General features: G+C 45.0%; 1 protein-coding gene and 1 long non-coding RNA gene across 5 annotated transcripts in view; one reads left to right on the top strand and one right to left on the bottom strand.

The window, feature by feature from the left end:
- Positions 1 to 305: 305 nt before the first annotated feature.
- Positions 306 to 11,479, bottom strand: part of PIP4K2C (phosphatidylinositol-5-phosphate 4-kinase, type II, gamma) — a 12,082-nt gene continuing 908 nt past the window's right edge. The window contains exons 2-11 of one of the 4 annotated variants that reach the window (XM_008577407.1): positions 9,086 to 9,183; positions 8,333 to 8,429; positions 7,634 to 7,777; positions 4,425 to 4,571; positions 3,647 to 3,685; positions 2,940 to 3,053; positions 2,155 to 2,425; positions 1,875 to 1,978; positions 1,601 to 1,700; positions 306 to 1,284 (exon numbers count right to left, since the gene is read on the bottom strand). In XM_008577407.1, the coding sequence (XP_008575629.1) occupies positions 1,620 to 1,700; positions 1,875 to 1,978; positions 2,155 to 2,425; positions 2,940 to 3,053; positions 3,647 to 3,685; positions 4,425 to 4,571; positions 7,634 to 7,777; positions 8,333 to 8,429; positions 9,086 to 9,183 (1,095 nt within the window). In that variant the 3' untranslated portion in view covers positions 306 to 1,284; positions 1,601 to 1,619. Of the gene's footprint in view, positions 1,701 to 1,874; positions 1,979 to 2,154; positions 2,426 to 2,939; positions 3,054 to 3,646; positions 3,686 to 4,424; positions 4,572 to 7,633; positions 7,778 to 8,332; positions 8,430 to 9,085; positions 9,184 to 11,479 lie in introns of all 4 variants that reach the window. The other 3 variants (XM_008577408.1, XM_008577406.1, XM_008577409.1) reach the window with 3 other exon arrangements.
- On the top strand, positions 8,378 to 10,118 carry LOC103594205. Its single transcript, XR_550827.1, has 3 exons — positions 8,378 to 8,449; positions 8,587 to 8,640; positions 9,636 to 10,118. It is a non-coding gene; the product is annotated as an uncharacterized LOC103594205 (long non-coding RNA).

The following is an 11,479-nucleotide window of genomic DNA, read 5'->3' as shown; positions in this document are numbered from 1 at the left end:
GGAAGAGAGGGCTTCTCATGACCTCACAACTTCTTGTGAAACAGATCAGTCCAGCCAGATACACTGCAAAGCACTGTTCCCCCCCCACCCACAGGCCAGATGCTGGTGCCCATCTTTATGTTTAAAAAATAATAATAATGATAAGTGGAAGCCTCAAGGGGGATGGAGTATAGCAAAAAGAATGGGCACCTTAGCCCCAAAGGCATTGGGGCTAGGGGAGGACATCTTTCTCATCTCTTCAGGGTCCTCTGTATTCTGGGAAGATCACTCTTCAACTCAACTATCCTAGAGGGGGCTCTTAGCCCCAAAGGCATTGGGGCTAGGGGAGGACATCTTTCTCATCTCTTCAGGGTCCTCTGCATTCTGGGAAGATCACTCTTCAACTCAACTATCCTAGAGGGGGCTGACGGCTGACTCCTCTCTGGGGGTGGAGCGTGAAAATGACAAAGAAGGCCATCTGTCTCTTGGGAGACACAGTAACAGTATTAGATGGGACAGAAGAGAACAGAATGATAACAAATCCAACTGGAAAAAGGGTTTGAGAAGGGGTGGGGGAAGGAAGTGTGCTAGGTGCACGCATCCAGGGAGTGGGGGAAATTCCCACACTTGAGGCCTTCGTCCTCTTGAAATGACCAGACTTGACCCAGGTAGAGATATTCCTGCCGGCTAGGAATAAACCTCTGGAATGGTTAGAGAGGAAGAAAGGAAACTCAACATGGGGAATGAACCCTACCAGCCTCCAGAACTGGCCACATACCCACTGAAGGGTTCTAGTCCAGGAGAGGTATGAGGTTCTGGTGAAGAGCAGCAATAGTCAAACACCTTCACACAAGCTTGAACACTTTTGGCCGTCTCTGGGCTCCTGCACCCTGAAGTACAGGTGGGTAGGGGTGGAAGTGGGGTGATGGAAGAGACTGGAGAGTAGTCAATCCTTGACAGAGACCTTCTCCAATTTTCTGCATAATCACAAGAGTCCTCTTAAGTCCCACCTCTATGAGGTGCCAGCCTGCTGACCACTCTCCAGTCCACCTCTGTAAGATTGGCCATATCCCATCATGCATGTGCACGCCTACACCCATATCTGTATTATCTTGAAAATTCTCCATCCCAGGGCCTACCAGGAGAGAAGCACACCACAGTGAGTTCTATAAAGTTATCAGCAAAATTCAGACATTCTTAGTTCATGTCACACAGCAAAGTACATCCAGAGTAGTAGCTTGAACCAGGTCCAGCTGTCCAGTCAGGTCCCGAAGATGGCAAACGACCCCCTTCCCCCAGCTCCTCCTACTTACAGAAACAACAGGACATTTTACAAAGATCAAGGCACTTGAGAGAGAGTCAACAATAACACTCTAAAGAAGTAAGCAGACTTGTTGGTGGGGGGTGGGTAGGGAGAGAGGGAAGAAAAATGGACAAAGGGGAGAAAGGACAATGTATTTCTGAGGGCCTGGAAAAGCTTAGTCAAGAAGATGGACTTATTTGGATGGAAGGAGTCTGCGACCTGAATTTAGCAAAGGAGGAAGGGAAGTAGTGGCCAGAACATCCACAATTCCTCCAAGCCTCTCAGAACCCCACCACCTTGAACATAAAGAGCAGTCACCATGGAGTCAGGCAGTCTCTTAGGCAAAGATGTTGGTAATAAAATCCAGGAATCGCTTAGCATACTGCTCAGGATGGACAGTAGAGATCTCTGCCCCAGCCTGTGAGAGGAGGTATGAAACAATGTGTCAGACCTCCCCACCACCCTTCCCCACCCTCCATTTCCAGACCATTTCCATCCTTTTGCCACCCCATTGCTCTGGCACGAGCAGCTCTCTCTTCCCAATGAACAGTCAAGTCAAAATAGAAAAGGAATGGCTTTAGGGAACTCTCACCCCATGCTTGACGGTTTTGGCTGCATGAGCTGCCTTCTTCTTGGCATCATACTGTGTCAGGATGTCAATGAGGCCCATGAAATACACCTCCTTCTGGGGGGCCCCTATGGAGAGGGAGACCAACAATGAAAAGCAGGTATAATCTCAATTCCCTTTCCACAGAAACCAGTCAGTTTTGCTCTGAAAAGCTAACTAGCCTCTCCACCCACCACCCTGGTCTCTGTTCCCCAAGGACAATCCTCTTCCTCTCCACCCTTAAAATTCCCAGGATCTCCCTTACCCTCAGCACTCCGGATGGCATAGACGTCAATGAAGGACTCAAACTCTCCAGGGCCCAGGGGCCGATGGGAATGGATGTAGCCTCCGATACCCTCAGGGGAGGTACCATAGGAGCCCACCAGAGCAGCAGGTCCGGTGGTCAGGGTACAGTCCCCGTCCCCTTCTGACTCGTCCTCCCTCACAGGCCCCTCCTCCTCTGGTTCAGAGCCCCGAATGATGTCGTGGATGCCCAGCAGAAGGCTGTAGTCCATGATCTTCAGCTGTACTAGAAACTGAGATCCACTGACAAGTCAGACATCCCAGATCTCCCTCCTCACTCCCAGGTCCCACCCTTATACCTCCACCCCTGAATTTTGGGGCCCTCTTGGGGAAAGGAAATGTAAAAATAGAGGGTGGTGGTATACCACTGCCCTTTAGTGCCTAAATGCCCTAGTATCTAAGATCATCCATTGAAGAACTGGCTGGTTAGCTCACTCGGGAGAGTGTAGTGCTGATAACACCAAGGCTAAGGGTTTGGATCCCGTACCAAGCCAGCCACCAAAAAGATAAATAAATAAAATAAAATAAGATCATCTGCTTAGCTCATTCCAACTACCCCTTCCCTCTATGGGTCACATCTAGGGGTTTTTCATGTCTCATACCCCACACCCCTACATGCAGAAGACCCAAAGAATAAAGGGAAGGGGAGAAGTTCCCTCATATTCTGAATGGAAGAGACAACCAGCCTGTGCAGAGCATTAAAAAAGGAAAAAAAGAAACCCATTTCCCAGAGCACCCAGTCATCACCTCTACATCTCTTTTTAGCTTCTCTAGAAATACTTTCTTTTCTTCTTCACCAATATAAACTTTCTGGTTCTTGTTGAGAAAGTCCATATCCTTAAGGGTGGGCAACTCTTTAACCTAAGAATAGGTAAAGGGACATCATGGGAATATAGCCCTTCTCCAAGGTCTCAGAGAATGCTGCCTCTTGTCTAGGGCTCTATCTCTAACTCGGTGGCTTCTAAGGAGAGAGATCTTATAGCCCCTCTCTCATCTGACTCCATACTGTGATGCTGCCCCAGACTCATTCACTGTAGCTGTACCCCAAATCACATCCCACTACTTTCTGCTTATGGTTTCAGTCAAGACCTTCCATGCTGACTTTTCTTTCTTCTTCTTAAGCAAAAATAGCTGCTTGAATATAAAAAGCCCAGAATGGGAGGTAGAGGGTAAGTATTTTGCTTTTGAAGTCTGGCATCCCCATCCATCCCCAAATCTTCCACATGAAATAACCCATGCCAGTGACAACGCAGCTGCTCCCAACTGCCCCACCCAAGCCATCCCTGGATCAGTAGAAGTTTACATCTCTCTTCTTTTCAGTGGCTCAAAATTTAATTTAAGAACAAATAGCTTGTGATCCCTATCCCTTTATGGAGAATAGCCTCTTCACCCTAAGAAGATCCCTTTCATCTCCCCTCCCCCATCCCTCACCCTATCACCTAAGTTAGTATCACCTTTTCCTTATCGCTGGCTTCCCGGGACACTAGGGAACCCTGTGGAGAGATCCAAAGACCAAGTCAGCAGAAGTGGCTAAAAGAACAGTCAGGACCCAGCTCCTCAGATGAGTACTGCTACAGATTAGATGCCCCACCCCCACCTCATTGAGGGGTAATATCCCCATTGTTAACTGCTGAGGGTGGGAAGTCCTATTATGGTAACTGAAAAGTGGGTAACTGAAAAGTATGGTAACTGAAGAGGTGATTAGGTTATAGGATCATGCCCTAGTGAATGGATTAAAAATGGTGGCCAGCAGGACTGGCTAGTTAGCTGAGTTGGTTAGAACACAACGTTGCTAACACCAAGGTTGAGGGTTCAGATCCCAGAACTGGCCAGCTGCCAAAAATAAAAATAAAAAATAAATAAAAATAAAAATGGTGGCCAGGGGCGTGGTTCTTAGGGCTTTAAAACGGGAGCATGAAGAATCTGTCCCACTCTCTGCTCCACCATTTTGCAATGTGATACGCTACTATCGCCACCACCAAGGCCTTCACCAAATGTGTTCCCTGGACTTTGGACTTCCAGCCTCCAGAACTCTATGCAATAAATTTTGTTTTCTTTATAAATCACCTCGTTCCAGATATTTTGTTATAAAGAACAGAAATGGACTGACACAAGTACTCAAACCCAAAGCCTTCTTTCCTTTAAAAGGAAGCATCCTATGCCCTCCCAGGCCCTTCCCCATTCTCAGGCCATCAGGAGCCTCCCCCTAAGCCCTATCTCTCCTCTTCTTACCTTCAGGTCATACTTCCTGTGCACAGGAAGACGGTGGCTAAACATATTGCGCATCACAAGCATGTAGCTGTCTTCATTGTCCACACTGACTCGGTACATCCCCAGGAACTGGGGCAGCAGCGTGTTGCCATGGCACTTCACAATGTACTAAGGTGGAAGGGGAGAAAGGAATGGGGAGAGGCTGAATAGCAGATACACAAACAGTCCAGGGATGGGAATTCAAACACTACCAATCCAGGGTAGGGCAGAAAACTTCAAGTAGAGAGATTACAAGAAAGTCAAATGTGGTGGGAGCTTCCTAAAAATGCTCCTGGTTATCCACGCAGTTTCTGAATCCCCATCTCCTCTGATTTCTTCCATCTGTATGATGTCTTTTAATTTTAAAGTGCCTTCTCTATTTTCACCTTTATCATTCTTTGAGATGGAGGAAGGTTAAATGTTGTTATTCTTATTTTAGACCCTCTCTATATGCAAGTGATCACAGAACCAGGATTAGAACTCCCATTCGCTTTATCAATGAAATGATTTTTACCTAGACCAGTGTTTCATTTTTGTTTTTGGTGACTGGCTGGTACAGGGATCCAAACCCTTGAACCTGGCATTACCAGTACCATGGTCTCTCCCAAGTGAACTAACCAGCCAGCTTAAATCAGTGTTTTTTGGTGGGCTAGATTCCCATAGTAAAAATGTCTACCTGATGGCCTATAATTTGGATTCTTAAAAAATTACTCCTCTTTCAACAGTTACCATCTTTCTCTCTCTGTTTACCTCTCTTTATAGTCAACCTTCTTAGAAAAGTAATCAGCAATCAATCCACTTCCTCTCTCTCATTCACACCTCAAACCACTGAAATCAGATTTGTTTTCCTCTGAAATCTCCCTCAAATCCCTCCGTTGCCAAATCCAATGGGTATTGTAGTCATTGTCATATTTTCAACTGTGTGGCACTTGATCCTCTTGACCAGTCTTTTCCTTAAAACTCTCCTCTTCCTCAGATCCCATTACACCGCTCTTCTGATTCCCCTCCTCTCTGTCCTCAAATCCTTTAGGGAATATAGTAGGGCACTGATAAAGGAGTCCATCTACTCTTAGTCTCCCTTATAGGCTCTTTTCTCTACTTGCTCCTTAAGGTTCTGTCTTCAGCCTTCTTTTCATTTCACTCCACACACTTCCCTCAATAATATTATCTACAGTCATGGTTTTATTTTTAATTTTAATTTTAATTTTAATTTTTTTTAAAAAGATGACCAGTAAGGGGATCTTAACCCTTGACTTGGTGTTGTCAGCACCACACTCTCCCAAGTGAGCTAACCGGCCATCCCTATATAGGGATCTGAACCCGTGCCCTTGGTGTTATCAACATCACACTCTCCCAAGTGAGCCACGGACCGGCCCTTACAGTCATGGTTTTAATGACCACTTATTCATGTACAACTCTCAAATCTATACTCCTAGTCTAATCCTCTTCCTTAAATTCCAAACCCATATACCAATCACTTACTGGACATTTGTATCTGGATGAACAGCAGAAATCTCAAACTCAACATGTCCAAATCAGAAATGTCTTCCTCCAAAAACTTGTTCCTTTCTGTTTCCCAGTTGTTGGTGAATAGGCACCCAGTTATCCATAACCAGTAATTTGGACACTACTTTACCTTAGCTCCCACAATTCTCGCACAAGTTTTCCTTTCCAGCAGCTCTATTGCCACCACTCCTCCAGGCTCTCATCATTTCTCATCTAGACTATTAAAATTACCTCCTAACTGGTAAATGCACTCCCAGTATTCTCCCCTCTCCAATCCATTCTCTAAAATGCTGTCACAGGGATATTTCTAAATAACATGTATATCATTCTCCTGCAAACTACCTTCAGGATAAAGCCCAAACTTCTTTGTATGTCTTACAAGCCTCTTCACGATCTGGCTCCTGTTTAACTATTTTCCACAATACTATATCCTAGCCACACTGAATTTCTTGCAGTTCCCTAACACCAAACTCTTTCATGGCTCTGTGCCTTTACAAGTGCTGTTTTCCTTCACCTAGAATGATCTCTTCCACTTTGTCCAATGATTAACCCCTACTAGTGCTTCAAGAGTCAACTCCTATGATATCTCCTCTAAAAAACTCTTTGAGGGCTGGTCCATGGCTCACTCGGGAGAGTGTGGTGCTGATAACACCAAGGCCATGGGTTCAGATCCCACATAGGGATGGCTGGTTTTCTCACTTCAGAGAGTGTGGTGCTGACAACACCAAGTCAAGGGTTAAGATCCCCTTACCAGTCATCTTTAAAAAAAAAAAAAAAAAAACTCTTTGAGACTCCCAATTGTACCTACTTCCCCAGGTGAGTTAGGATGCTCTTTTCTGAACCCCCAGAACATTCTGTACATACCTCTACTACTGCACACATCTTGCTGTGTGTTAATACTGGTTTACTGGTCTCTGACATTCGATCAAGAGATCCTCAGGGATCACAACTGTTTCATTCACCTCTTTCTCTGCTGCCTAACATAGGACTTAGTAATTACAGACATTCAATATTTGTTGCATAAAACCAAAGACTCTTTTTAGAGTCTTTTGTGTATTCCTTGCTTACTGATTTTGGTGAAATTTTCTTCAGTAGAAAAACATTCAGGAAGAGTGTTTCTATCACCAAAACATTCCATAAACTCCATATTCCACATTAATCTGATCAGAAAGAATAGCTTCTCTAATCCCATTTAGAGCTGAATATGATTATGGATTTTCCCCTCAAATTTATCCCAATTATGCCCTTATCCTAGTTTTCTCCCCAAACTGCATTTATTCCTTTTTTTTTTTTTTTCTTCCCTCCCCTCCCCAAAACTGCATTTATTCCTGATGGTATACTTGATGTTAACACTTCACTGAATTCTGACTTAATCTATAGTTTATATTTTTCTACATATGTGCCCTTTATGTACCAATCCACAATGGTTTTAGATTGTAAGTACCCAATAAGGAAAGAATACATCTAAACTCTTCTCTTAAGTAAAATACAAATAGGTATACAGAGGCTTTTTTAAAAAAAAATTCCTAGTTTCAAAAACATATCAAAAACATGGTATCAAGTGCTTGTGGAGAAAAATGGTTTGCAGGGAGAAAAGGGATAGGAAGTCTCCCATGCACTCTGGCAGCTGAGCTATGTAGGAGTACGGAGGAGAGGGAAAGAATAGGGCTAGAGAGAGGCCTGACCTGATGGTAGTTGGAGAGGTTGCTATGCATGTCAGCAATGTCCTCACTGGATACTTCTTTGATGACCAGAGTCCGGTCGTAGGAGATAAGGAAGCGACCATCACTGCCTTCACTTTCACTCGGGGGGCTTCGGGTAAGGGACACCTAAGGACACAGAATAGGCCAGAGGCTCTTTCCCTCCCCCTTTATTTATTTATTTATTTATTTATTTATTTTTAAAAGATGACCGGTAAGGGGATCTTAACCCTTGTCTTGGTGTTGTCAGCACCACGCTCAGCCAGTGAGCGAACCGGCCATCCCTATATGGGATCCGAACCCGGGGCCTTGGTGTTATCAGCACCACACTCTCCCTAGTGAGCCACGGGCTGGCCCCCTCCCCCTTTATATGGAGACACACGTCATAGGATAATGGCCAACTGAATGTGGATGAAACCTTGGGGTAAGAAATTGACCAGGTGTTCTCAATCTGGTGTCCATATAAGAACTGAGTGAAATCAAATACAAAATCCTTAATGTATCTTCATTTTTTCCCAAGGACAGAGTTTATAGTTTTCATTAGATTTTTTTAAGATGCCTGTGACCACAAAAAGGTAAAGAATCATATCTTCCAAGGCTCTCATTTCTCTAAACATGACTGTCCCAAGGACTCTCCAGCTGCTAGAAAGAAAGGATTACCCTCACCCCATAATGGACTCTCACCAAGTAATCCTGGTCATCAATGCCAAATCGATCACGGAGGTTCCTGAAGACCTGGGGACAATACTCCTTGAACTTGAAATGACTGGGCAGATTTTCCCTGGAATATGGGTTTTCAAGGTAAGAAAACAAAATAACATTACCTTATGTTTATATAGGGCTTGACAGCTTACAAAGTACTTTCGCACATATTACTTCACTTGATTCTCATAAAACCCTGTGAGGTCCTTTAAAGGTATATTATTTCCATTTTATAGAAGGAAAGACTGTGTCTCGAGGTGATTTAGCAGCCTGCCTGAGTCACATGGCTGGTAAGTAGAGCCAGGATCTATTACTCTTCCAAAGAGCAGCATTTCTCAAATCCCAAGCAGTTAGGGACATCCTAAAGTCGGCAATAGGCACCACTGTTTTGGATGGCATCTTCTAACACTAGGAGGGCTTAGAGGACTCAGGTATTTCTTTCAGGGAGTCCCTATCAGAAGCTAATGGTAATGGCAACTGAACATATTTACCCTACGGAATTGCCAGGCTAGAGGAGAGGTAACATTGGTACATATATGGGTGTAGGGAACATTGGAAATTACTTTAATGGTTTCTTTGCACAAAACTGAATTCCTCCATTGGGAATAACATTAGACCATGCAACTTGTAAGTTGCTTTCTAAAGCTAAAACCTTCAAATCATTGAATCTTTCAAAATTATTTATTACTCTTGTCTAGGAAGGGTGACATGAGAAGGGCAAGGATCCCCACTTACCTATGGAAAAGGTGATTGTTGACCTTGATCTTGGAGCTGGCCTTAAAATCATCTGGCAGCAGCATCACTGGAGGAGGCACCTGGCTGAGCTCATTGATCTGATAAGCCAAAACATGAACCGGGAGGCAGTGAGTGATGGTGTGAAGAGCTACTCATACACTGTCTGGGCAGAAGTCAGGAAAGGGAAAGGGCAACTCAAATCTCTTTCCTTTAAAAACACTGCTATGCATATGCTTGACAAGTGAGAGAATGTGTTGAACTCCTGCTGCTGCCTAAGGAAGACTGCAGTAAGCAACCCTCACACACAGCCACTCACACTCCTGCCCCCGTGGAACTTCATGCTCACAACAGTCATTTTATATTAGGCAAACCCTGTAAGCAATGCAGGATTATTTTTAAAGCTGTGAGAAATTCTAAGGGAAAAAAAAGAACCTTCTGCAGACTCAAGACAGTTACATGCTTCACTTTTTTTTAAGTGCACAAGGGATTAATGGGACTCTTGAGGGGCCAATAGCAGCAAGAAGAATGAAATGTCTATTTCCTGTAACAGGTATCTCCTAACAAACAGGACCAGTCCTTCCAGACCACTCTGACCCAGTTCTCTGCAGTAGGTCCCCACCTGCCTAGGTGTAAGATAAAGGAAGAGCAGCTGCTTACAGACGGAAGGCAGGCAATCAGAGGGTATGAGTTCATTAGGCCTCTGTTCCCTAAAGTTAAGCCAACCCACAGCCCAAAGGATGTAAGCATTGCTTGCTCTCCTCAGCCCCCAGGATCTGCAGTCTGCTCCAGTACTTAGAAATCCTGAGATGTGCTTTCTCCTTGCTACAGTATCTTTCACCCACCTTTAACAGTGCATGTATCACATGACTCTAATCACTAGTTTATGTAAATTCCCCCACCTAAATTGTGAGCTCTTCAAGAGCAAGGGCCCATTCTAGTCATCTACATTTCTCAGGTGTCCAGCTAGAACAATATTTGGCACATAGTGGTCCTGAAGTGTTTATTAACTAAATAAACGAATGCCTTGCCTATACTTATTTGATCACTCCAGAGATTGCGAATTGCAGTTTAACCTAAATCCCACACACTGCAGTGCACTCAGCTCCTCCTGTTCTCAGTAGAAAAGGAGGACAGAACATATTCCTCCAGGGGAAAAAAAAAAAAGCCACTTGCGATTCTCAGCCTAAAATTCAGCTATAGCTCTTCCTGCCCCCTCCTTGCCACCTGCTAAGCAGGCTGAATCATCACTAAGACATATGTTGGAGGAATTTCTCCATTCCAGACACTTGAAGTAGATGTGTGTTGGCTGGAGAGTGGGGTGCTGGGGCTAAAGTATATATACCCAGGGAAGCTGAGGCAGGTCTTACATGTAATTCCCCCAATCCTTACCAAAGGAAAACCCTCCCTGTTAAGCTTCCCACAGAGATGGATGAGTCACCTGGAAGGTACATACGAGAGGCAGCCCTACCTCCATCAGCCTTGCCCATACTAAGTGTCTTAGACTGGATACTCGCTAATATGACATTACCACCCACAGCCACAAGTGCAAAAGGGAGCCAAGTGACCCCAAACAACATTCTAAACCACAAATTAAGACTGTGACAAAAAGCTGTACTCTTCCTTGCTCCCTTCCACCTCCACAACCTTGCCATGACTATATTCAAGGAAGTTGATTTCTAAAATATTCCCTGCCACATTCAAGATCACTGCATCCTTCCCACTCCAGATCTGAGGGAAGAGGGGCAACGGCTGTGGTTCCTTCACCTGAGGTATCCTCAGGAAAGGAGATGTATTGGCTTCCTCCTGATTTCCAGGCCATACCCTCTAGAGTAGTTTCCTGCTTCTAAAGTTCACCACCATAGTGGCCCCAGGACCAGAACTCCTCGGCTTTCTCTTTGGTCAAAAACGACCCCCACTTACACCAAACACCATCACTCCAGTCAGCAGTGGGGATGCAGTTAAGACTAAAGGCATATACACATAAGTCCTGAGTGAGTGCAACCTCTAGGCTTAGGGTGGGGTAGCTTCTCTGAAATGCTGTACCTCTGGAAGAGAAAGGAAGGGACAAGCAGAATAAAAAGGTCCAGGAAGCCTGGAGCTTCCCACACACAAACCCAAGGTTCCAAAGCCAAGGACCGGGGCTGGAAAGCAAGGTGGAAAGTGAACAACCCCCTACATCCAGCTACCCCTCTCCACGCCCCCCGCCCCGAGACTTCACCACCAATCCCAAGAGTCACTCTCCCTAATGTTCTTCCTGCTGGACCAGGATCCAGGCCAGTCTCCGTAGCCTGGGGCTGAGGCTAGACCTGTTAGGAAGAAGTCAAGAAACAGAAAGCTGGATCTCAGGTGAGGAAGGTGGCAGTGGAGTGCAGAAGTAAAGGGCGGGGGGGGGGG

The sequence above is a fragment of the Galeopterus variegatus genome, unplaced genomic scaffold (assembly GCF_000696425.1).
Source record: "Galeopterus variegatus unplaced genomic scaffold, G_variegatus-3.0.2 Scaffold1505, whole genome shotgun sequence".
NCBI lineage: Eukaryota > Metazoa > Chordata > Mammalia > Dermoptera > Cynocephalidae > Galeopterus > Galeopterus variegatus.
Note: the sequence above shows the minus strand (reverse complement) of the source record. Positions and strands in the feature narration are given on the sequence as shown.